A 27,440-nucleotide genomic window follows, 5' to 3' on the forward strand; every position below is an offset into this window, starting at 1 on the left:
TCAAAGTTGGTATGACTCATGTGTGGAAACTAGAGAAAAAAAAAAAAAAAAGGAAGCAAAACAGGGTAGGGGATGGATCTCATGAAAATGAAAAGGAGACCAGTAGAGCAGAGAAAGGGGAGCAAGGAAAGGGAGGAAGGACGAGAAAGGGAAGGAGCTGGGGGATAAAAGAGACAAAATTGTGTGCATGTATGAATATGTTACAGTGAATCCCACTATTATGTATAATTGTAATACACCAATAAAGTTAATTTAAAAAGAAAAGTCACTTCACTCCTTTATGAAATATGTTACTTAAACTGATAATGGGATACTAAAGAAGCCAGTTAGAAATCTCTCAAGCTAAAGCCTTATGCCATAAACTTCTGAAATATTTACAATTGGATCTCTAAATGACCTTTTGGTAAACATTTTCAAATGATGTGATGAAAATATAAAGCAACACAGAAATTTTATTTTCTGCCTCAGATTCACTCACTTTAATTTCAAAGTTCTTTCCTTTATTTTAGTATGAAAAAAATTATGCCTTTATTTTCGAATATTCTGTACTCTTCTTTAGGAAAAAAATCTGGGCATGGTGGCAACTGTAACCTCAGTGACTCAGGAAGCTGAGGTAGGAGGATCTTAAGGTTGAAGCCAGTTTGGGCAACTTACTGAGATCCTATGTCAAAATAAAAAGTAAAAAGGATTGGGGATGTTGCTCAGTGGTAGAGTGCCCTGGGTTCAATCCCCAGCACTGAAAAAATATATTTATTCGTGTGTGTATGGGTATAAAGAAAAATTTTTAAAAATTAAAAAATACAGACACTACCAGGAGCCCTTCTCCCAATAGTTCTCTATTCACTTCACCCATCTTTCCTGGCATTGATATCTAGCCTCATAAAGGCTAAAATGTTCATCTTTATTCCTCTGATTGCCTTTTTCCCATTGGTTTCATATTAGCATGTCTGCTTCTCATCAGATCTGTGACTTTCCCTTCTCCTGGTTATTAAGATAATTGCTCCAGTAAGGATGCTCTCCAGAATCACCTGGAACCTGACCGTGTGGCCATTTCTGGATAAGCACTTAACTCTGCCCCACACATCCCATCCTTCCTTCAAAAGTCATATCTAAGAAAAAAAAAAGAAGAAGAAGAAGAAGAAGTAAATCATTCTGAATAAAAAAAACCTCATTTCTATCACAATGATGACCACCTTGGGGTGGGGGGTGGAAAGTGTCACAAAAATTGATTGTAATGGAAATCAGACCAATATCTACTCTTGGGGAGAAAGAACAACTAAACTTTTTGCAAAGTTAACTAGGTTAGTTATAGCAGTGTGCATTGCCTTTTACCTTGACTATTTTAATGTCTTTTTCACTGGTATTCTTACCTCTAAGGAGTCATTCTTCAAAATGTATTTTCCTAAGCATGACTTTTCATGCCCCATTTCTTTTCAAAATAGTAAAAATAAAAATTAGAATTCTTATCCTGATAATCTCTAATATGGTTCCAAAAAATTTTAGAGTCAAATACTCTCCTGCATACTTAATGACTTGCCTGAATAGGACCAATACCCTGCATTTCAGTTTTTTCCGATGTCATTAATTTCTTCTATTTTCTTGTGATCTCCTGTTGGAATCCTAACTGCTAATGCCTACTAAATATTCCCATCATCATGGAAGTCTTACTCACATCCACTGCCAGAAGTGATAATTCTCTCCTTTAATCTTAAGAGTGCCTCTTTTTTCTCTTTTATTAAATTTAGTATATCCTTTCTTGAATTTCAGCTATTCACATATCATCATTATCTCATCCAAGTATACTGAAAACTCATTAAGGGGAATACACTGGAGAAATGAAACGGTGTTATCTAAGAGTTCTCATGGAACGATGCTAGGCAGTTTATATTTTACTTAAAGATTTTATCTCATTTATTTCTATCTATGACAGAAAGTATTACAACTGTGTTTATAGATAGAGAATTTGAGAATCAGAGAGGAGAAATAACTCGTCCAAATTCACAAAAGCTAGGATTTAAAACAATAATTTACAAGCCAGGTGCGTTTATCTCTGAAGTTCCCTACCATTTTTTTATGCCACAGTGGTGAATACAGGTTAGGATTCATCCATCATTCTGTTGGTTTCCTACTCCGAGTAATTCTGTGTATTTAGGACTGTCTTGGGTATGAAGAGAGAGCTGATATGGTTTCTTCGAGAGGCCAAAAGCAAAGTCACATAAATACATTGCGGATTAAAGAAATTCATTTATAGAAGATACCTCTTGCTTAGTGCCTCAAGATTTGAAGAAGATGGGAGAGACAAAATTTGAAAAGGAATAAGCAAGAGTGCTCAACAAAAGGGCTGAACGTGAAAGCAGAATGGCATGAGAGACTAGAAGCATCCTCTGCTTCTAGTCACTTCTCTATCCTAACTTTTGTTCAGTCCCAAACTCCAGAGAATGACCACAATGAGTAGTTATTATAGAAAGCATAAATGCACAGAGCAGAATGCTACAGAGGTATGAGTAAAAGCTAAAAATTCCAGTAACAAATAGCTCATAAAAGCCAAAGTGACTACTTTGCTTCTCTAAGTTTGGGTCCCTTCTTGCTAGTAAGGTTGCATCTTTATTCATCATTCATACATTTATCCACCTAACACTCATATATTGATTGATCTTCTGCTATGTGCCCATCACTAGCATAGGTTCAAGGTCTGTATAAAGGTATATAAACATTATTCTCCTCCTGAAACACATAAAAGACATAAAAGATTTTCTACAATGATAGAAATTTAGTAGTCCCCAGGAAGCTCAGTTTTCAAATATTTCTTGCATAATGAAGAGACTTGACTTAGATTTTAATCATAGGAAAAATGCAGTAACTTGCTCTGTGACTCCCCAGACACCTATAATTCTTCGAAACTTCCACAGAGTTTTAATGCCTAAAGAAATTAAATATCAGTATCTTTTTATGTTAGCTGAACATATTTCATGTCTCAATATTCTAATTTTAATTATTCATATAATAAAGTTCTGAAAATTCGAGGTTTTACCATATAGGGCAGCAGCTAGGATGTAAGGAAACCACGGAGCAGGCACAGAAGGAGTAGAGGCAGGCTGAAGTCTTGGTTTGATGTTGCTCTCTCAGTAACACTCTGCAGCACTTACCCTGCCTGGGACCATGAGAATGCTTCTCAGAATCTCTGCAACCACCTGTCCCTTCTAGTTTGTCGATGAGGATATAGCTGTTTCTGAAACCTCTTCAAGAACTTTTAGAATGGAAAGATAATCCTTCCTGGAAGTTTCTGCTTAGATGATGCAATATCTAAAAGAAAACAGTGCATCTTACTCTTCCCTCTAAGGGACACATTAAGGGAAAGTGTCAGGCAGTGATTATATATTCCCCAGGGTCAAGTCTCCAAAGCATCCTGGGATACAAAGCTTTGCCTCTCATGGCTGAGCATTAAGCTAGGTACCAGTACCATGGATAGCTGAGGAGTTCAGAACAGAATTTAGACAGGATCTTGATTCTCTGCAATGCACACTAGTAAACACTGCCTCCTTCTGTTTTTCACTATGATTTCCATTTCCATTGATGAGTGTGTGTACATATACATATATATGAAATATATATGAAAATAAATGTATTTTTAGAAGTTTGTAAACACATCTCATTTGACCCTTTAAAAATCATTTTGTATACTTAAAAATCATTAATATAGTACATTTTTTGTTATTTTCTTCATAAAATTTTTATAAAAAGATTTGTATGAGTTATGTATGCAATACAAGAGCTAGTCCCATTTAAGTAATGAGAACTTTTGTTTAGATTATGGAGGGTAAAAGAATAAAAGTATTCTGAAAAAATTCTAAATTTCAAATAAATTCAATGGTGCATTAAAAATCTTTCAAAGTACAAATCCTTGATAAGATTAATTGATATTATTCACCATATTATTAATTATTATTTACCATGATTAAAGGCAAAACTGTAAAGTTGTGTTAATAAATATAGAGAAAATATTTCATGTACTTTAGCCTCCATTTGTGCTTTAAAAGAAAAAATATTCACACACCACCAATAGGAGAAAATTATTTCTAACACTAAGAAGTCAAATATTTAAAAAGATAAAATTATACTTAATGATGAAATGGTTTTATTGTTCACTTTAAAATAAGGAATAAGATGTGAATGCCCTATCAGAAAACATAAAAATAAAATACAATTTTGTTTGGAAATAATAAAACACAAATAAATACAAAGCAGTAAGATTATTAAAAAAATGGCATTATTCAAAGATGGTATGGAATTTTATATAGAATCTTCCAGAAGAATGTAAAAAAAAAATTTAAGAGATTTAGAAAGTAGATAGATACAAACTAGTATATTTAATAATTGCAACTATAATATGCTTTTATAGTCAATAAAATTGTAATAAAAAGAATACCACTTGAAATATCAGCAAGGCATTGAAGTAACACCTAAAAGGAGAGAGATGATGTTTTTAAACAGAATGTCTCAGTAACATAACTATGCCAATCATATAAAATTTATCTTTAACATCCTGCATTTTCAATCAACCCCCATTTTGGATAGGGAGGTATGAAACAGGGCATTACGAGGGTCTTAAGACATACTGAGGGAGATTAAAATGATGAGTATTTTCCAACTGTATATCATTATAAAGTGATATTATAAAATACCAATAGGAGAAAATAAGTAATGGAAATCAAAAAATAAACTGATGGAATATGAAATTTAACCTATGATAGAACAGATAGAGCAGATCACTGGGGAAAAGATGGTCATAGTGGAACAACAGGTCTGTAGGGAAAGAGAGCAAGCAGTGTTTAATAAATGCTGCTGGAATTTCTATTTGACCATATAAGAAAAATAAAATAAAATAAAATCATATCCTAACCTCATTACATTTCCACAAAATTGACTACAGATAGCTTAAGAATTTAGCATTAAAGTAAAATTTAGTAATTTAAAATAAAATTTAGGATACTTTAACCAATTAAAGTAGGACATAAGTTCTTAATTCAATAGATATACAAACCATGAATTCGAAGACTGATAAACTCAATTACATTAATATTGGCATCATTAATATCACCATTCACCAATGTCACTATAAAGTGAAGAGAGAAGATAAACACTAGGAGTCTGCGTTTGTAACAATGTATTCTTTGCAATGATTCCTATTCGGAATATATAAAGAGCTCCAACAAATTAATAAGAAAAAATGACCAATAATGAATAAAAAATATATATGGAAAATGTTCATCCTCATTGATAAGTGGGGAAATGTCAAAACAAAGGCATATTGTTTTACAACAACCAATTAGCAATAAATATGACTATACAGGATGTTACAGAAGAATAGTAAGAATTTTTTAAAAATGCATGCAAAATGGATAACAGACATACCCTTGTGAATATTTGACAGTTGCTACTAAAAGATGAAGATGCAAATATGCTACAATAAAAAAGTTTATGGTTAATTAATGATTAAAATTTCAAACTTAAGTAAGACAGCAGTGATTTTCTCTTAAAGCTGCAGTAAAATGCATTGCCATGAATAATTTTCAAAAACATAATATTGAGTAAGTACCTCAGATTTGATACTATATGAAAGCAAATAGGCAAGGCTAAACAATATTTTGCTTTTTGCTATGGAAAATTTGCTTAATAAAATAATAAGCACAAAATTCAGGTTAATGGTAATATGTAATATGGGATGAAAGAAATAGATTGAAAAGGAGCATATGATGGACTTCAAAGTTACTAACAATAATGTTATGTCTCTTAAGCAATGGTCAAAAGTTTGAGCAAACAAAAGGGGGAAAATAGGGAAAAAAGTAGAAATAAAAGAATAAATTACATTTTTGTAAAAAATAAGGAAAGGAAGAAGAAAGAATATAACAGCCTCAAGGTCACAATGAGTAGAGGAAGGGTTTATGATGGACATACGTGAACATATCGACAAGCTTTCTGTACAGACTAAGTACAGAGAACAAACTCAAGGATACATAGATAAGTGAGTAAAATAACTGAAGAAGCTATATCTCTGTATAAGATGAGACATGTTGTTTCAGGGCCCAAGGGAGGAATGTATCTTAAACAGATGGTGGCACATTTTGAGAGGAACCAGAGTGCAGAAAGCAAATGTGTACATCTACAAATTGGCCTGTCTTTACATCACTACCTGAGTCTTAAACTCTTAAACTTAGTTCACTCATTCATCAAATGTTTACTGAAGGTTTGTCTTTCAAAATCACTTAAAAAAAATCTTGTCATTCAGAGTCAAGTGGTCTCTGTTCTCACTCTTTTCTTTTTATTATACATATTTGCATTCTAAAAGTTTTTATTGTTCTTAATTTCAAACATATTTTCAAATTCTATTTCCTTTCCATAGCCTCTGCTACTACTCCATTTGATATGTAATACTCATGCCTTTGTTTTTAAAAAGAAGAATAAATTTATGTGTTATGTGTTTTTCTTCTGACTTTACCCAGTTGAATTTAAACATCAGGTCCAATTTTTAAAAAGAGGAAACAAACAAACAAACAAACCAGGAATGTATCCCTTTCCTTTACTTGTATTCTCTACCCTTTATATGAAGGCCTTTTCCAATCCCAGGTATCTCCAAGAGTTCATATCTGCTCAACAATACATCTTTCATGTAGCAGGAAGGTCACTCTCAAATCCTTTCCTGACCTCAGTCCCTTGAGAACATCTGAGACCTATGAAATCTCATGGGAGCTCCTCACTACTGTCACTACTGCTAATCGCCCTGTGGCCCCTGGATCCTTCTGTAGTTTTACCAAGATGTGTCATGCTGAATCTTCTAGATCAGACCTTAAGGTTTTGCTGCGTTCTGGAGCTGTTTTAATGACAAATGGAGAAAATCCTTTGACTTTCGAACCACATCTTGATTGATTCTTTCTCTTTCTTTTCCTTCCCCCATCTCTGTTTATATGACTCTTTGTAATAAAAACAATTTTTTTCATCCATTTGGTGTAAAGGAAAACCAAGTATCTCTTTCCATCTGATTTCTAGCCTGACTTATAAAACAAGCTTCCAGAAGATGTGGGGACCTAATGAAGGGGGAGTGTGGCAAAGAGTATTCCCTAATTAAGCACATGGGGCCAGCATTGCTTCCCCCAGACACTGGGGAAGAATGCTTCTGAAGACAGCTTTTCTCCACTGGGCTCTCCCCAGAGGGACCGAGAGTTGTGGTTGTGGTTATAACCTCTCTACTTCTTGGACTGCAGAACAATCAAGATGAAGATACTGGGGAAGCAGGTTTCTGGAAGAGGTGGGTATGACTTGAAAGGTGGGCTCTGAGCTTTGGGTTATGGTGAGCAGCTTTCTTTGCCATTCATTGAAGAGTCTCACAGATACATACACATATGTACACACATATATTTAATTTTGAACTTAAATGAAGAAAGATTTGTAGGAACTATGTTAAGTTTACAAAAACACATTACTCAGGAGGAAATGCCAGAGCTCAGGGATGGGGGTGTAAGTTTGTAATATAGAACTAGCGAGAATCATAAAATAAATTCCTAGAGAAATTATCTATTAAATTTTTGTCTGGGTGACTAGCTCTATGGCTTTTTTTTTTTTTTTTTTTTTGCCTTTAATAATTTCTGGGTTAAATTCTAATGCAAGATGCTTGCATTTTGTGCAGAGAAGTCAGGAAAGGTCCCTGAGAACAAAGGAATGCCAAACAACCAATAGAGTTTACTAGCTGAGATTCTGAGCTATCCATTTCCCCAGGAAATGAGAGTCCTGTTAGGTATATTTTTGTTCCCAAGTATCTATAGCAAATTGTATTCCTATATGCATCCTTTTTCCTTCATAAAGACTAAAGTCCCTAAAAATCTTTCAAGTTTTCCTTTTTCCAGATTTCAATCTTCTAATGTCAAAGAGTACTTGGTATACAGCATGAGGTTAGTTTCCCTGTTTATTTCCCAACTGCCTCAGAAAAAGTAAAAAAGAAAGACTATACGGCTATTATTGTCTGTCATAACAGGAAGATGTATTGAGGTTAAATTTACCCAAAATGCAATATACAGTCATATTATTTATCCTGCTTAGAAGTTCAGATTTGATTTGGAATTCTTAAGAAAGCCACTACCTGAATAAGGTTTTCAGACAGAGAATTGACAACCTCATGTTGAAGAAATATTACTCCAGTACCTGAGTGATGTGAACTGGAGTGAGGCAAGTCTGAAAACAGTGAGTCCAGGAAAGAGTAATTAAAACAATACACAATCAGAGCAAAAATTATTTTTTCTTATGAACCTCTATTTTTAAACTGGGAATTTTATTAAAGAAATACAAAGGGGAGCTGGTTGTGGTGAATCTGAAGCAGGAGTATCCCAAATTTTAGGTCATCCTTGGCAACTTAGCAAGACCCTGGGTCAAAATGAAAAATAAAAAGGGCTGGGGATGTAGCTCAGTGTTAAAGAACCCCTGGGTTCAGGTGCAATCCCCAAGAAAAAGAATGAAAGAAATAAACAAAGGAAGGAAATTTTGTCCTCATTTGTCTTCTGTTTCAACACAAATTTATTATTCTACTATGTCTATAAAAAGCAAGAGGAAAAAAAAGCTTTGGTTGACAAACGCCATCATGACTCGCAATTTGGAAATAGTTGCTTGTACTGTGGTTTCAAATAATTATATCTATTTATTGTATTTATAGGCGGTTCATAATTGTCTGACTCTTTTTATTAGATATCAGTAGCTTTCTCTATTTAGAGGTTCCATCTTCAATAACCTCACTACCAAGTAGTTCAATACAACAAAGGCAAGACTCAGAACTCTGCCAGGAAAACAATATATATTAGCAAATAGGCATCCAAAACTACTATTGACCTTATTGTTCTTAGAAGCTCATGGAATTTCCAACTCCTTATTTTGGGGCTTTCTGATTAGTATAATGAATGACGGTTTTTTTTTTTTTTTTTTTTTTGGGTGCTGGGATGAATGACGGTTTCTGTCAAAGACAAAAGGTAACAACCCCCTTACAGGTAGGCAAGCCAACTTTCTAGTGAGACGATGAATCCCCATTAAGGGAGGAACACAGGAAAGAATGAATCCTGTGCCGTTGCCTTCCTACAGACTTTAGAGGCTGCTTGGGCCTCATGCTCCTACACCCTCTCAGGCAATGGGCTGCTCTACTTCCAGCTAATTAGTAGCTCTTGATCACAGGGTTTTTCATTTAAAAAAAGTTCATATTATATTCTAGTTGTTCTGCACTGCACACATCTCTCCTGCAGGGGTATTTAACAACTTGCAGAGCCATTTTGGTTGTCTTGACTAGGAGAGGGGATGATCTACTGACATTTACAGGGTTGAGATAGGGTAATGCTAAGTATTCTATAATCCACAGGGTGGCTTCTTCTCCTCTCCCAGCAAAGAATTATCTGGTTTAAATTATGAATAGTACTAAACTTGAAAAAAGGTGGTTTGTGTTAGGTTAGTTAATGAACTCTACAGTGTGCATACAGATAAGAATATTTGAAGCTTTTTGCCAAACCTGCCTCTGGATATGAACTGCTGATTAAAGTCTTTTAAATGTCCCCAAACTACTCTTAGAATGTGATTTCTAGCTTAGTGTACTTCAACCATTAACTAATCCCCCTTACACTGGATTAGACTAACTTGCACACTCAGATAATATCACATGGGTCTAGGCTCTTGTTTTTTAAGGTAAGTTATATTCTAACTAATATCCCATTGAATATCTTTGTACATCACTTTGGATTTTTTTGTTTGTTTTTTTTTTTTTTTTTTGTACAGGGAGTTGAATCCAGGTGTGCACAACCACTGAACTACATCCCCAACCCTTTTTATTTTTTTATTTTGAGACAGAGTTGTATCTCACTTTTATATGTAATTTTTTTTATGCCGGGAGCCAGCCCCAGCAACTTGTGGGTTCTCCGAAGGATAGGTGGAGTCGGCGCAGAGGAACAACAGGAACCCCTGGAGCAACTTGAAGCAAGTGCTGCTTAGATTTATTTTAGGTCTTATTTTATAGTATTAAGTGAGGCAGGATTAAACAAGATGCAAGCTATAGAGAAATTATCACAAAATTTGTCATTAACCACACTTTCCAGCAGGTACATTAAGGTCAACTTTCTATATACTTAAAGTTACTCGCATAAGCATATTACAGTGAAAGATATTTTCCTCTTTTCATCTTGCTGGCCTTTGTTTACCCTTTGGTGTTAGACCTATGGTCAGCATAATGACTCTATTTTGTTTTAAACTAATTTTACCAGACTGCTAAGCAAAACATGTACTTAATCTTTAGCTCATATTATTATGTTTTGGATTTAACCTTAAAGGTTTACTCTATTACCTAAATAAGCTCAGTTAAGACTAATTTAGGTTATTTACTGCCAAACAATCAGTGTCAGTACCTAATTTTATCTTATTATTTTTTATGTCATTGATTATCTTCTACCTATTGTAATTCACATGTGAAACCTAAGCCAGCATAAACTACTCATAACCAGTTAACATGCAATGAGGGCATTTGATCTTAAGATATTATTTTTCTAGTTCTTAGCATATGCTCTTTCTTTGTTCTTTAGTCCTACATTTCCAGGGTGGCCCTTGACATCCAAGCCTTTGAAGGAAGGACAAATATTGGACATTTGTCCATTTACCATTAATATTAATTATTTGTTCCCATTTTCATTGTACATTCTTGTATAGGGAAGAGGTGGATCTGTGGGAGGTCAGTCCCTATACTTATTTGCTTGTTTCCCTCTAGGTGGATACCACAATTGTCCCCCAATCTTGTAGGCTAAGTAGGGCGGTCGTAGTACTGTGGGGACAATAAGTCTCCTGTTCTGTTTGTTAGGCTATTTGCTGGTAAAGCATTAACTGGGGCAGGTGTGGTCAGCATAGGAGCAAACAATTCCTGTAATTATAGTTTTCTGAAGAACTCCTCAAACTCTGTACATTCAAACTTATGTTGATAGAGTACATTTTTAAAAGCATTCCTCATCCTCCCCCAAGATCCACAGACTCATTGAGACTAACATCTTATCACAACAATCCAGGGAATATGATTTGCAGTTGCAGAGTTACTAGTATGATAATTACAAGAAATCACCCAATTCCTAGGAGAGATGACAGCAGCAGTTTCCTGGAATGGTGACCTTGTCAAGCAGCATGGCGGAAAGGGTCCCCGCCATTTTAAGACTACACAGTGAAAGGCAGGCTCTAAAAGTCTTGCAATTAAAATTTCCAGTTGGCTATTCAGGAGTATTTATGCCAATTTATGTGTCTAAATAGCAAACTGTTGCTTAACGGAATAGTTGATAACATATGGTATAATTACTAGCATTTGCAAACTTGACAGGATTACATTATAACTTGCAAACAACTCATTACATAATTTACCTACTCAACCTAACTTCATAGCTATTTAACTGTATAAAAGGATTTTCTATTTGTTCTTTGAATATACTTAGAATTCTGTTGTATTTTATTCCATCAGCCAACAAGTGAAATCTCTGAAAATATGGATCCAGAGAATCAAACAATGGTGACTGAATTTTATTTCTCTGATTTCCCTCAGTTTGAGAAAGGCAGCCTTTTTTTCTTCATCCCTTTGCTCTTTATTTACATGTTTATTATTGTGGGAAATTTCACAATCTTCTTTGCTGTTCGACTAGATGTCCGTCTCCACAATCCCATGTACAATTTCATCAGCATCTTCTCCTTCCTAGAGATTTGGTACACCACAGTGACTATTCCCAAAATGCTTTCCAACTTGGTCAGTGAACAGAAGACCATCTCTTTTGTTGGCTGCCTCCTGCAGATGTATTTTTTCCATTCACTCGGTGTCACGGAAGGCCTAGTCCTCACAGTGATGGCCATTGACAGATATGTGGCCATCTGTAACCCTCTCCGCTATGCAGTCATTATGACTCCTAGGCTATGCATCCAGCTGGCCTCTGGGTCCTGCATCTTTGGCTTCCTTATGTTACTGCCAGAGATCGTGTGGATTTCTACTCTTCCCTTCTGTGGTCCCAACCAAATCCATCAACTCTTCTGTGACTTTGAACCTGTGCTGCGCTTGGCTTGTACAGACACGTCCATGATTCTGGTTGAAGATGTGATCCATGCTATCTCCATCCTCACCTCTGTCTCTATCATCACCCTTTCCTATTTAAGAATTGTTACCGTGATCCTGAGGATTCCCTCGGGTGAGAGTCGTCAGAAGGCTTTCTCTACTTGTGCAGCCCACATTACAATTTTCTTGCTGTTTTTTGGCAGTGTGACACTCATGTACCTGCGCTTCTCTGTCACATTCCCACCACTACTGGACAAGGCCATTGCACTGATGTTTGCTGTTCTCGCCCCATTTTTCAACCCAATAGTCTATAGTTTGAGGAACAAAGACATGAAAGAAGCTATAGAAAAAATTTTCTGTTCTCAAAAGATGTTCAGTGTCTCTGGAAGCTAGTGGGAATTCACCCATGTCTGCTCAGAGAAATCATCTACATAACTTCAAAAATGTTAGCAAATCAGTTTTTAAAATTACTTTAGAATTTTAGTTCATGTTTTGTTTTCATGTTGCTGATGGAGTGTTCTCTCTGATTTTCCAACTTAAGAACTATTGTTGGATCTAATAGAGGAAGTCTCCTGCAGATGTATCCATCCTTTTATCATTCACAGATTATAATGCCTATTTACTCTGCTTTTCAACCTCAGATAGTGCAATGTCATCTTCTCCAAATCAATCAAGGATCCTGGCCTCAGCAGTCATATTTATGATTTGCACACCTGAATGTTTCCCTTTTGCACTCTTCCATCCTGTTCACTGTTGCAAATATAGGTTATTTTTATTTTGTTTAAAAAATGGTATTGAGATGCACAGCAATTTTTTCTTGGGAAAGAAGTCTGGTTTTCTAACATTCAGCCCAGAGAGTGTCTTCTGAGATACTGCAATGAATACATGGTACTTGTAGTCATTCACTTTGTGATGTTTGCATCATGCTGTTATTATCAAGTCCTCGTGTGTTAATTTTCACATTGTTTTAAAGGCTCCAGAACAAATATTTTTGGACATTTCAAAATCAAACATACAAACACACACACATACTTGAGATCAAAAAATAAATATACAAGTTATACAAAGATGTACACTTATACTTTGATATTTTAAAATATTATTTTCAGTACTCTTCGCAATCATCTGTTTTATGTTAAAATGTCATGCCAGTTTCATACTTCAGTGTCTTTGTTCTCATTATATTTTAGCTTTGAAATGTTTGTTCCTTCCTTCTTTGCTTTGTAATCTATACTCATCTATTAAAGAAGTCACCCACGTTTAATTGTCGGGGATAAATGTGTCTGCCCTCCTCTCATGAAACTCCACTAGTAGCTTTGGGAACTGCATAAATGACCTAGCTCCTGTGGACAGAAGGACAAGGACTCAGGGCAATTTTCAGAGGTATCATAAAAAGTAGGGGTTAGCTAGAGCTGTGGAAGAAGAAAGAAGTGTCAAGAATGGAAATATCAGTAGTATTTGATACCAAAATGCTTCAATCTGCTTTAGTCAGTCAGGTAGATAAATCTTTGGACCCACCTAGGAGTACTAAAGTGGAAGAAAGACTTTACTCCCAATTTCAGGTTAATCTTAGATTCCCTTTTATGGCAGGCCTTGGGGACCTTATCTGTTCTTTTCCCTTTCACTCCTGTAAAATCAAATTCCTTCCTACATCAGTATGGACTTTCTGGTACACATAAAGAAAATAATTTTATGATAAAAATTATATAAATTTCTTCTTATAAAATTTAAATTTTATAACAATTTATAACCTTTATAAAAGATGCCTGATCCAAAACCCTTTCCATGTTTCAATACCATGTTTAACAATAGTAAGATTTCAACCCAAAGTAGCATTAAAGTGTACAGTTTTGACTATAAACTTGATCTCAATAAAGTTAGTTTTAAAAATGCTAAATTAAATTTCAAATATGAATCTAGAATTACAAAGTAGAAAGTTGGTATGGTGGTACATGCCTATAATCCTAGTTACTCAGGAAGCTGAGGTAGGAAGATGACGGGTACTTAGACCCTGTCTCAAAATAAAAAAAACAAAAACAAACAAACAAACAAAAAAAAACAAATGTAACTCAGTGATAAAGCATCTCAGGGTTCAATCCCCAGTACTGGGGAAAAAAAAAATGACAAAGCAGATCTGGTCAAATTGTCTTAATTCTAAAATATAAATAATAAATTTAAATATTATTAAATATTTAAATATTAATATTAAATGTTAGCACTAATATTTCTGTAATTAGCTCTAAAATCATGCTGAGTTTAAAAATTGCTAACCCACTGAGAAAATAAATCATGTGGCTTATTTTTTAAATTCATGTAAAAGTATTTACTAAGGTTACTATGCCAGATATTATTTTAGGTGCTTGAAATACTACTGACAAGAAATTCCTTCCCTTTTTGTAACTGATATTTTAGGGAGGGGTGATATTTTAAAAAATACATATTAAGAATAAGCTAAAGTATTAAAAGATTACCAATTGCATGGAACATATGTTCTGTAGGAAACAGAAAATGAGTAGAAGTAGGAAAATAGGGAATATTAAGGCAAATATAGCACAATGAGGATCTAGAGTGGATAGGGGGAATCATAATTTTAAATGAATGGATCCAGTTGAATCTCATTTTGAAGGTCACATTTGAACAAAGATTTGAAAAGAAAGATAGTCATAAGTTTATGTGGAGGGAGAAAAATTCAGGCAACAATAAAAACTAGGTTAAAAAATTTTCCTACTGCAGAAGACATGTTTGGGTAACCCTAAGATGATGGCTGGCGTTGAGCCAAGAGGTGGCGCATAATTAATGTTAACACGGCATGATCTACCTTTGCCTGATTAGTTAATGTCTCCTCTGCACAAGTGGTCAATAGATATTCCTCATTCTTTCTTGATTGGTACCGTGGCGCATGCTCCAACCGTGCTACTTAATCCTAAGCTGATTGGCTGCCTTAGGTATATAAGACACACACCTATAGGAAGCACCATCGGATAAGCAGCACCTCTGAATGATGGCAGAATGCAGGTTGCAGATGGCAGAACGGAGGATAAGCCACACCTCTAGATCACTGGGCGGAGTATAAGCAGCACCTCTGACAGATCGCAGAAGGCAGATGGCAGATCACAGAAGAAGCTCCTCTGATAGCACGTACCTTTAGTTTGCAGGATGCAGGACTTTAAGAAAATATAGATCTCTGAAAGTGTAGCCTCTCTGATAAGCAAAGCCTCTCTCTCTCCTCTCAAAGACTCTTTCTCTCTTATGCAAAGCCTTTCTCTCTCTCTCCTCTCAAAGTCTCTCTTCCTCTATAAACTAGGGAGTAAACAAGCAAGAAAGCAGCCCACTAAAGAAAGATAGTAGAAGTAGCTCAGTTTCCAGTCCACCTCTGATAAATACCCACGCAATTGTTGCTGCAGGTGGTAACAATATCCACGCGACTGTTGCCATGGGCGGCGACATCCTACAGTGGGCAGCACTTGGATTTTAAGACAACGGTGTCCACTATGGATGAAATGGAATATGAAGAAGATGTGGGGAGGAAGGATATCAAAAGTTTAGTTTTGTATATTTTAAGTTTAGCTAGACTCTTAGACATCTAATAAAATTTCTTGTGGCCTATTTTATGAGTTCAATACTCAGAAATGAAGGTTGGTATGGAGATGTATGGGTGAATCAGGAGCACATATTAAGTATTAAAGCCATGAGGCTGGGTGAGATCAACAAGGTCTGGGGTACTCCAATACTATTGATTTGGGGAAAAGAGAAGAAATTGGAAATTATACTTCAACATGAGTGAATAATAAACTACAAAGACAAGCAAGTCTCCAAAAGCCAGGTGAATAAAACACTTCAAGGGGGAGAAAGTGGTCAATTTTCTCAAATCCTGCTAACCATCAAGTAAGATAGCAAGTGAAAAGTGATCATTGTGTGTGGCCATCAGAGGTCATTATTAAATTATTAAGAGAAGTCTGAGCAGAGTAATGGAGGCAAATCCTGACTGGAGTAGTTTAATAGAAGGCTAAAGGAAAATTGGAAATTTTAGGTATAAACACTATTCCATAGAATTTTATTACAAATGAGAGCAAAGAACTAGGGTAATATGAAACAATCAGGATTACTAAAATACTTCACTATGATTCAAAATAAAAAATATATTAAAATCATAAATTAGAATATAAAGGCATAGGTTTTCACATTCATATTTCTATTTATAATAAAAATACTTTTACAAAACAATACTTATACATACTTTATGTGATACTTTAAATCTTATCTATTGTGTCCTAATCTATTTCATTAAAAATTTTTTTGAAACTGATTTCACCACTTACTAATGGATTGTGACCCTCAATTGGTAAATAAAATTAAATTAGGTTTTTAACTCTAATTATCTTTGGATACAAATATAATGGTTTCTATTTTTAACTTTGTTTTCATCCAGTGTTTTGAATTTATCTATAATAAAGTATTATATTTTATTAAAAGCCAATTTTTGGTTTTAAAAACATGATAATTTAGGGCTGGGGAGATAGCTCAGTTGGTAGAGTGCTTGCCTTGCAAGCACGAGGCCCTGGGTTCAATCCCCAGCACCGCAAAAAAAAAAAAAAAAAAAAAGATAATTTAAATGTGATGAAGATGATACATGCTCTCTGTAGAGCAAATGACATGATATTCCAGTGGTATAATCCTTTCTAAGGCAATCTGGTAATATGAATCAAAAGAATTATATATATGGATACATTTAGAAGTGGGCAACAGAAACACTTTTTCAATGAAGTAAGTTGAAACCTTGCCAGGAATACATGTAAGTAAATCATGTTTGCAAATGTCTTGAGGTTGGACAGTTCAGTGCATTAGAGGAACCAGCTGCAGACTTGTGCAGATGAGGCTCAGTGAAAAGGAGTCCTAAAATGAGAACTAGGGGTAAAGTATGCAGAACTGTGTATATATTAGAGTTTAATTCAATCTACAAGTGAAGACATTGAGATTTAAGTAAGAAATTATGTTCTTAGAATAACATTCTTGATGTGATAAGAATGGTAGATGGTATTATAACAACAGTGGAGGTAGAAAGGATAATTTCAGAGACCTTATCAACTTCTGCTGTGGAACAAACCACCCTAAAAATCTGTGACTGAAAACAGAAATTAAAAGACAAACTTTTACATTGCTGGTGGAGTTGCAAATTGGTGCAACCACTCTGGAAAGCAGTATGGAGAATCCTAAGAAAACTTGGAATGGACCCACCTTTTGACCCAGTTATCCCACTCCTTGATTTATACCCAAAGAACCTAAAATCAGCAAACAACAGTAACACAGCCACATCAATGTTTACAGCAGCTCAGTTCACAATAGCTAGATTGTGGAACCACCTGGAGGCCCTTTGACAGATGAATGGATAAAGAAACTGTGGTACCTAAACACAATGGAATACTATTCAGCCATAAATAAGAATAATATTATAGCATTTGCAAATAAATGGATGGAATTGGAGAATATCATGCTAAGTGAAATAAGCCAAGCCCCAAAAACCAAAGGCCAAATGTTTTCCCTGGTAAGTGAAGAATGATATATAATGGGGGTGGGGGCTGGGGAATGAGATAATAATGGGGGAACTTTAGAATATGTAGAAGAAAATGAGAGGGAGGGGGGTATGAAAAATGGTGGAATGAGACAGACATCATTACCCTATGTACATGTATGATTACATGAATGGTATGAATCTGCGTTGTGTACAACCATAGAAACGAAATGATGTGCCCCATTTGTGTACAATGAATCAAAATGCAGTCTGTAAAAAAATTAAAAGCTAAAAAAAAAAAACAAAACAGAAATTGTCTCATAATTTCATGGGCTGGCAATTTGAGCTGGAACCAAATGGGTATATTTCCTAGTCCTTGATCACTAAGTTCTTGGATCATGAATCAGCAGCTGATTAGAGCAGACTGGGCTAGGACAACATGAGCCAGGACAATTACACTCTCCTTCATGTGATCTTTCATCTTCTAATAGGTGAATTAATTTTGATCACCTGATGACTGGTTAGGGTATTGAGTTTAAGTTGCAAGACCTCTTGAGGACTAGGCTCAGAACTGGCATAAGAACCCTTTAGCTACAGTGGCAAATTGAGAGGAGGGAAAGAGAGTCCATCCTCTGATGGGAAGAGGTATCAATTCACTTTTCAAGGAGCACAGACACAGGGAAGAGTCTGTATTAGCTACTTTTTTGTAACAGAGATCGGTATCATCCCATTCTGTTAAAATCTACATTGGAGCCACTAAAACTAATGTATGTGTGGGTTAAAACCTAGGTAGGGAAGTGATGTATATTTAGAATTTGTGATAAAGGAGTATGCTGAGCAAAGTAAACAAATTAATTATACCATTTCCTTTTACATAGTCAATTTTATTGCTATGAAAATTATGTCTTCTTCATGAAAACTGAACAGATCTTGAAAAATTTCCACAATCCTCTAAAAATTAAAAATAAATAAATATATCCCCAACACTGTTAAAAGCCATTTTTCCTAAGCATGTGTGTGTATTCATATATGCTGTTGGTTAGAGCAAACATATCAATGGAGATGTGCACTTTACTAAGACTCTTGGAGTTCTTTAAGGAGAATTAATGAGAAGAATCAGAAGAGGTTACAATTAATTAGGCCCTGGGGAAATGAAGTTGCTGTTTTCCCTAGTTATCTTGGAGAAATACCTCAGTATAAAAGTCTTCCCAAGAAACCTTTAGAAACAGATATAATAGTCTTTTCTGCTGAACTGAAGGGACTTTAAACTGCATAAACCCAGAAAAGGGTGTTCTTCATTTTCTGCTGGAGATAAGAAGATAATACATATAGGTCCAAGATATAGACACATCATGTACCAAGGAGAAGGTAAATTGCCTACTAGTTAAAGAAGGACACTTGGATAGTGCTCCTTCTGATACTTTAAATGACAGTATTTGGGAGCATACTTAAGACTGCATGTAGTTGAATGGAATTGGCATTAAGGGAAGAACACAGGATTAGACATCAGAGATATGAGTGGTATGATAGATGGAATGATTAATACATTTTTACTAATATGATATTGTTCCTCTACTTTCTTTTTAAAATATTTAATTATTTTATTTAACTTTTTCTAATTAGTTGTACATGACAGTAGAATGAATTTAAACATTTTGATAGATCATACATAAATGGAGTGTAATTTCTCATTTTTCTGATTGTACATATTGTAGGATCATATCAGTCATGCAGTTATACATGTACATGAGGTAATAATGTCTGCTTTACTCTGTCAAGCCTTTCCCCATACCCCTTCCCTGCCCTTCACTCCCCTCTACCTAATATAAAGTAACTCTATTCTTCCCTATCCACCCCCACCTTATTGTGAATAAACATCTGCATATCAGAGAAAACATTTGACCTTTGCTTTTTTAGGCTTGGCTTATTTCACTTAGCATGATATTTTCTAATTCCATCCATTTACCAGCAAATGCCAGAATTAAAGCTGAATAATATTCCATCATATATATATATATATATTTTTTTTTTCTTTATCCATTCATCTGTTGAAGGGCATGTAGGTTGGTTCCATAGTTTAACTATTGTGAATTGAGCTGCTATAAACATTGATGTGACTGTGTCACTGTAGTATGCTGATTTTAAGTCTTTTGGATATAAACCGAGGAGTGGGATAGCTGGGTCAAGTGGTGGTTCCATTCCAAGTTTTCTGAGGAATGTCCATACTGCTTTCCAGAGTGGTTGCACCAATTTGCATTCTCACTGGCAACATATGAGTGTACCTTTTCCCCCACATCTTTGCCACAATTTATTGTTGCTTATATTCTTGATAATTGCCATTCTGATTGAAGTGAGATGAAATCTTAGAGTAGTTTTGACTTGCATTTCTCTAATTGCTTGTTCCTCTACTTTCATACCCTTAGTGTTTTCTGAATCACATTATGATACAAGACACTTTGCATCCTAGTTTCAGATTCCAATCAAAATAATATAAACCTGCAAGATCTCTACTGTAATAATTAGAGATTAGATATATAGGAGGAACTTATTACTACTGATAGGCACTGATCCAAACAAAATAATCTCTACCTGTAGATGATTTTTTTTTTTCTACCTTCCTTCTTCCCAGTGGGATCGTGTCAGTTTATATCTCTCCTTCCAGTGTTGAACAGATAAACTTCTAATTGGCATATTAATCTATATAGAATAGAACATTGATTTTAGAAAAACATAGGCACTCCTGTTCCATTAAAATGTTAAAACCAACTACCTTGGGGAAATAGAAAAGCCAGAAACACAGTAAGGCATAACTTTGACTGATTTAGAGATCCAAAATGTCTTAGTTCTCAGGAATTTCTAGTAGTAGTGTTTATACTGATTTGCAAATGGCCATGGTATAAATCTTCTTGGCCCCTTCTCTTAATCTCTTTGTGTATGTCTCCTAGGGACTCAGTAGAGTTGAAAGAGGGTATTGAACTGCTAGGGTTCGGAGCAGCCAGTTAATGATAGAGGAACCAAAAGGAAAGTTGACAGTGAAGTCTTTACTGCCATAACCTGAGAAAGAGGCTAAAACCAGAGACAGGGTCCACTCTGCTCTCCTTTTCCGTGCACTGGTTCAGGATCAGGCAGAAGAGTACAACTTGGGGAGGTGTCTAACTGTTGAGAAAGATCTAAACAAAAAGCTGGAGCAGTTTTAGGTATCCTGTGGGGGTGGGAAATAGAAGATGAGGAATATTAAGAGCACTGAGTTGTGTTAAAGTGGGGAAACCTGTCTTCAATTTTTCCCTTCTTTCTTCCATAAGAATTGCTTACAGAGACACAAGAGGTAGGCCTTGGTCAAAGACTTCAGATTAAAAAGATTTAGGATGGGGTTCTGAGCCCAGGAATACAAATATGCAAAAAGCATGCCCAGCAGGGATGGTTGTCTAAGTCCTTGACTACCACTCCTTTCAGAGATTACAGGGTAGTGGCCTTGCTTCAAGTTTTGAGTGGGGAGGGGAGCCTTCCTCCAGAGTCTGCCAGGTAAATCCTTTGCAATAGTCTCAGGTCAAGTCTGAAAAATCACACATAGGTTTGTAACCAAGGAGGTAGACTCTCCAATCCCGACTTTTGATTTTTTGGGGGATCTGAATGAGAAACATAGGCTACCCTATCATGGAACTGAGTAGGTCAGACTGAAGAGCTGTTAACAAACCAGGTAATGAGCAGAGGTAACCATGGACCAAAGCCATGATCAAGATCATTTTAAACAAGATAATTAGATTTGGCTGGAGGATTTCTCTCCCTCAGGTGAGAGAAAGAGACAGCGTTGAGCTGTCAGGAGGAGTTGATCAGAGCTACAACAATAAAATTAACAGTGAAGGCATTAATAATTTACTGCAATAGTATGAGTAAGAGGCTAAAATTAGAGAACTAATTCTCCCCAGTTTTATTTCCCCCATGAAATGAAATTTGAGGATCAGGTAGATCAGTACAGATGTGGGGTCCTCTCACTGTACAGAAAATGGTAGATGCAATGCATAAAATAATGAAACTACCAACAGAAATCAAAGTATATAATGCTACTGCTGGCTGCTTCCTCCCCAAATTCTCTAATTGCACCCTTCAAAAATGATACTTCCTCTCATCCCATCCCTGGCAACCATTATCTGTTTCTGTCCTATACATTTTCATTTTTCAGAATGTCAGATAAAGAGATTAAAGCAATATGTAGACTTTGATTTCGTGTACTTAACCTAATATGTGTGACTTTTGTTCCTGTTGTTTCGTATTTTTTTGTTTTTATTCATATTTCATTCATATTTATTTTTGAATCATATTCCACTATATGAATATATCAATTATCTGCTTACCAACTGGCTGCCATTTAGATTATTTCCAGTTTTATAAATAAAGCCATTCTAAGTATTTTATTACAGGTTTTAAAGTTAACATAGATTTTCATTTCACTTGAGTAAATATCTTCGAGTGGGATTGCTTTATCAATAGTAAATGTATGTTTAACTTTGAAAGGAACCGTTAAACTTGTTTCCATGGCGCACTAACATTTTACATTCTCACCAACAAAATACACCATATCCAGTTGCTCCATATTCTGCTAAGAATTTAGTATGGTTGGGTGTTTTTTCTTTGCTAAAAAAGAAAATAAAAGTTAATAAATGTATAATGATAATGTGTTTCTTTATGGCCTTAATGTACATTACCCTAATGACTAATGATTCTCTCAAGCATATTTTTATAGACTAATTTGATATCTATGTTTTCTTTGGTGAAATGTCTGTTTAAATCCTTTGCTAATTTCTAAAAAAATGTTGTGATGGCTTTCTTATTATAGGGTTTTAAATTCTTATGGATTCTAGATATATCTTCTATTAAATAGGTATTTTGCAAATATTTTCTCTATATGAATTTCTGTACTTTCTCTTAAAATTTAAGTTTGAAAAGCAAAAATTTTCAATTTCGATGAAGTTCAGTTTGACAGTTTTTTTTTTTTTTTTTAAATTGACTTGCTTTAAGCATGTTTATGTCCAGTTGTTCCAGAACCACTTGTTAAAAGCCTTTCCTCTATTGAATTGCCTGGCTGTGAAAGAAGGAATATATTTCTGTACTCCCCAGTTGTTTCCATTGGATGTAGGAAAAATAACTATTTTTAAAGTTGTAAGTATTTTACCTGCATAAACTGATGTAATTCTCAATGTAACTTTGTAAGCATTATCTTCATTTTCAGATGAGAAAACCGAGATAACAGAAAATTCACCAAACTGACCAAAAATTACAGAATTAAGAAAGGTTAGAGCTTTGATTTTGACCCATTTAAGCTATATCCAAAACCCCTATGCTTAAATACTATCTTATTTTATTTCTTCATGCTGTACTGCTTTTGTTTTATGACCAAATCACATATTTATACGAATTAACCTATTCCCATGTGCCATCCTCCCTCATATTCCATTCAAATTTCTCTGGATAGGTTAGTGATGATTTCCAAGTTGATTTATCTGGAAGATTATTATATTTCCCCTCTGTATTACTTGAATGGTCTTCAGTATTTGAAACTGTCACCTGCTACTTTCTTCCTTCCTCTACCTTTCCAGTGTTCCTTTTCCAATTTGCTTTTTATGATTCTCTTACCTCATTTACTGTTATACACTAGTGTTTTCCCAGCCCTCAATTCTCTGCTGCACTTTTAACCTTATTTATATTCTCTCCATGTAGACCTTTATCTATATTGTATGGTCATACTCCACTTAAATGTGGGACACTCCTAAGTACCTATCACCTGTGGGAACATCTTTTTGAATTTCAGGCTTGTCTGTTTATCTGCCTATTGGATACCTTCATTAGGTCTCTTGATACTCCAGAGTCAACCACTCTAAACACATTTCTTCACCTTCTCCAAATTTGCCCCTCCTTTACAATTCTTCTTAATTAATTTTATTTTGTTATGGTAAAAGCATTTTTTTATTTTTGATATTTTGATTATTTATTGTCAAAATCCAATAAATGCATGGCATAGTGGTGAATGTGTGTAATACCAGTGACAGGAGACTGAGACAGAGGGCAGGGCAGCCTGAACAACTTAGTCTATTGGGTGTTTTTGTTTTGGTTTAGTAGTAGAGATCGAACCAAGGGGTGCTCTTTCACTGAGATCCATCCCTAGCCCATTTTATTTTTTAATTTTGAGACAGGGTCTTGCTATGTTGCCCAGGCTGGACTTGAACTTGTGATCCTTCTGCCTTAGTCTTCTGAGACATTGGGTTACAGGCATGTGCTACCTGTGCCTGGCTATGACATTTTTGATGTGTTATTTTATTTATATTCTTCATTAGAATACAAGTTTTGTGAAAGTGAGATTGTTTTCTCCATTGCTGAATTCAACAAATGAACAGAAGCACTGGGTACAAAATAGTTTCTATATAAATTGCTATTAATCCATGAATAAAGAGGAATACATGATTTACCTGTTTCCATGGTGCTATAACATTTTATTTGACTTCTATATTAACCCATGCATATGATTTTTCAAAAATTTTATCTAGGAAGGGAGCTGTCTTTCTACCCACAGCAGTCAAGATTGTTGACCATGATGAGAAGTAACCAAACTACTATGGTGACAGAGTTTTTCTTCTCTGGATTTCCCCAGTTTGAAGATGGTAGCCTCTTCTTCTTCATTCTTTTGTTCATCATCTATATATTCATCATTATTGGAAATCTCATTGTGTTTTTTGCAGTTAGGATGGACTCTCGTCTCCACAACCCCATGTATAATTTCATCAGCATTTTCTCATTTCTGGAGATTTGGTACACAACTGCAACAATCCCCAAAATACTCTCCAATCTTATCAGTAAGCAGAGGACCATCTCCATGGTAGGCTGCCTCTTACAGATGTACTTCTTTCATTCCCTGGGAAATTCAGAGGGGATTTTGCTGACCACTATGGCTATTGATAGGTATGTTGCCATTTGTAATCCTCTCCGCTACCCAATCATTATGACCCCTCGGCTGTGTGCTCAGCTCTCTGCAGGTTCCTGCATCTTTGGCTTTCTTGTATTGCTCCCCGAGATTGCATGGATTTCCACGCTGCCCTTCTGTGGCCCCAACCATATCCATCAGATCTTCTGTGACTTTGAACCTGTGCTGCGTTTGGCCTGTACAGACACGTCCATGATTCTGATTGAGGATGTGATCCATGCTGTGGCCATCATCTTCTCTGTCTTGATTATTGCCATTTCTTATATAAGAATCATCACTGTGATCCTGAGGATCCCTTCTGTTGAAGGTCGCCGGAAGGCTTTCTCTACCTGTGCAGCTCATCTCGGTGTCTTTCTGATGTTCTATGGCAGTGTGTCCCTCATGTACTTGCGTTTCTCAGCCACTTTCCCACCCATTTTGGACACAGTCATTGCACTCATGTTTGCAGTCCTTGCTCCTTTTTTCAACCCTATCATCTACAGTTTGAGAAATAAGGACATGAAAATAGCAATTAAGAAGCTTTTCTGCCCTTAGAAGATGTTTATTGCATTTGCAAGTTAATTGTAGCTCATAGAAACCTCTCACTGTCAATGTTACTCTAACGAACCAAACCTGTAAAATGAGCAAATTACCATATTCACTGTCACACGAATATTTTTTGTCTTTTTATTCCAGTTTTCCTTCCCTTGTACATGTTTATTTGTTTATGCATGGTTTGTTAAGACAGCATGTACTATCTTCTAGTCTTACAGAGATGAATAAAATGTAAAAAGCAAATATGGTTAAGCATTAAGATGTCTTTATGAACATTTATTTTATTACTTTTATATAAACATTATTATCACTTAAGCATTATATTATATAGGCATTAATAATTAATAATGACCACAGATTTTAAAATAAAATTGTTAAAGGATAAGATCTACAGAAGAGGTCAAGGTTCACATTTCAGTAGTACCGCACACTTTGAGACCTTTAATAAGTTATTAAATTCCCTATATCTTAGTTTCATTGTCTATTGCCATAAAATTAATATATTTTTAAAATTGGGACTTCATATGTTTTATGAATATTAAATAAGTTGTTTTATGCTAGACTTAGAACATTGCATAACACTAAGTACAAAATGAATGTTAGCTATTATTTGCCACTAATTATTAGCATTTGTTTTTGATGTTGTAAAGATTGTTGTAATAAACAATGATATACTGAAAATAAAATCACATGCTTAGCAATAATTAGCTATGATTATTATTTATAGTTTTCAATGCTTATTTTTCTGAGGCCAAATAGAATCCAATCTTCATTTTTCTTTGATTATTTTGGTCAAATTTATCCAATTTAATTGAATTAAACTATTTGAATGAAAACAGTCTCAAACATATTCAGTAGAGATAAGTGATAGGAATAGAGATAGAGATATGACGTTTTCCACATATTTTGTATGAAACTTGCTTTCATTTTTGTGTCCTTTGAAATGCATTCTATGTATTTCCATCAGAAATTAACATTTTTTTTCTTACAAGTTAAGATTTCATCAGGAAAAAGAAAAGGGCTAGGGTTTCACCTCCAGGTGAAGGGACAGCCTTGATTGAAAAAGAAGTAAAAACAGCCCATGAATGACCCAGCCTCTTAATGAGTGACAGGGGTGGAAGGGTCTGATGTTGGTATGGCAAAAATTTTAAGGAACTTTTTCTCTTGTACAAGATTCTTGCAGATGTCTTCTGACATTTACTTGTACCTGGTGTTTATAGTTTTTCTGGTTAAGAACAGAGGGCTGGGGAACTTGGCCTGTTGGCACAGGCCTGTAGTCTCAGCTACTTGGGAGGCTGAGCCAGGAGGATCAGATCACAAGTTCTAGATCAGTCTCTGAATCTTAGCAAGACCCTTTCTCAAAACGAAAACAAAAACAAAACCTATTAAAAGAGTTCTGGGCATGTAGCTCAGTGGTTGAGCGCTCCCAGGGCTAATCCTTAGTACTACACACAAATTAGTAAAATATTGATACAATATCAATGAGAAATTCACCAAAGAGATAGGGATTTTCTAAAAGGAACCAAACAGAAATCTCAGAAATAAAGAGTTCAATATATCAAATAAAAAATATAGGTGAAAGCCTCAACAACAGAGTAGGCCAAGCAAAAGAAAGAATATCTGAACTTGAAGACAGGTCTTTTAAATGCCCCAGTCAGACAAGAAAGTAGTAAAAGAAGAAAGATAGGTAGGCAGGCAAACAAAATGAAGATAGTGTTCAAGACCTTCAGGATACCATTAAATGAAAAAATAGACACATTTTTTAAGTATATGAAGGAGAATAAAAAACTAAGGGCATAAAAAAATCTATTTAATCAAATAATAGCTTAAAATGTCACTAATTGTGAGAAAGATAATGGGTATTCACATATAGGAGGATAATAGGGCCCCAAATAACAATAAATGAGAGATCCTTACCAATGCACACTATAGTCAAACTGCCCAAAGACAAAGAAGAAGCTACTAAAAACAATAAGAGAAAAGTATTGAGTCACATTTAAATTTACCCCTACTAGACTAATAGCAGATTTCTCAGCAGAAACCTTACAACCTGAGAGGGAATAGAATTAAATACTCCAAGTCCTGAAAGAAAATAACTACCAACCAAGAATACTGTACTCAGAAACAAAGAAGAAATGAAAACCTTTCAAAACAATAAAAACAGGGCATTTACTACCACCAGAGGAACCTTATAAAGCACACTTAACAAAATTTTTGGGATGTAAGAAAAGCAGAACTCAAAGAAAGGTTTATAGCAATAAGCACACATATATTATATATGGTTATTATCATGTAATATTTCAAATAAACAATAACTTAACAATGCACCTTTTTAT

General features: G+C 35.1%; 2 protein-coding genes across 2 annotated transcripts; both read left to right on the forward strand.

Annotated features, from left to right (window-relative positions):
- The first annotated feature begins 11,533 nt into the window (after positions 1-11,533).
- Positions 11,534-12,481, forward strand: LOC124962887 (olfactory receptor 6K3-like). Its single transcript, XM_047522138.1, has one exon. It carries the CDS (start codon positions 11,534-11,536, stop codon positions 12,479-12,481), a length of 948 nt encoding a protein of 315 aa, XP_047378094.1.
- An 11,699-nt stretch (positions 12,482-24,180) lies between these two features.
- Positions 24,181-25,131, forward strand: LOC124986602 (olfactory receptor 6K3-like). Its single transcript, XM_047555095.1, is given in 1 exon segment — positions 24,181-25,131. A coding segment is annotated over 1 exon segment (951 nt).
- The last annotated feature ends 2,309 nt before the right edge of the window (positions 25,132-27,440 follow it).

Source organism: Sciurus carolinensis, chromosome 1, assembly GCF_902686445.1.
Source record: "Sciurus carolinensis chromosome 1, mSciCar1.2, whole genome shotgun sequence".
NCBI lineage: Eukaryota > Metazoa > Chordata > Mammalia > Rodentia > Sciuridae > Sciurus > Sciurus carolinensis.

Coding starts and splice junctions, on each gene's coding strand:
- LOC124962887 (XM_047522138.1), top strand. CDS start 11,534: ATGGATCCAGAGAATCAAACAATGGTGACTGAATTTTATTTCTCTGAT.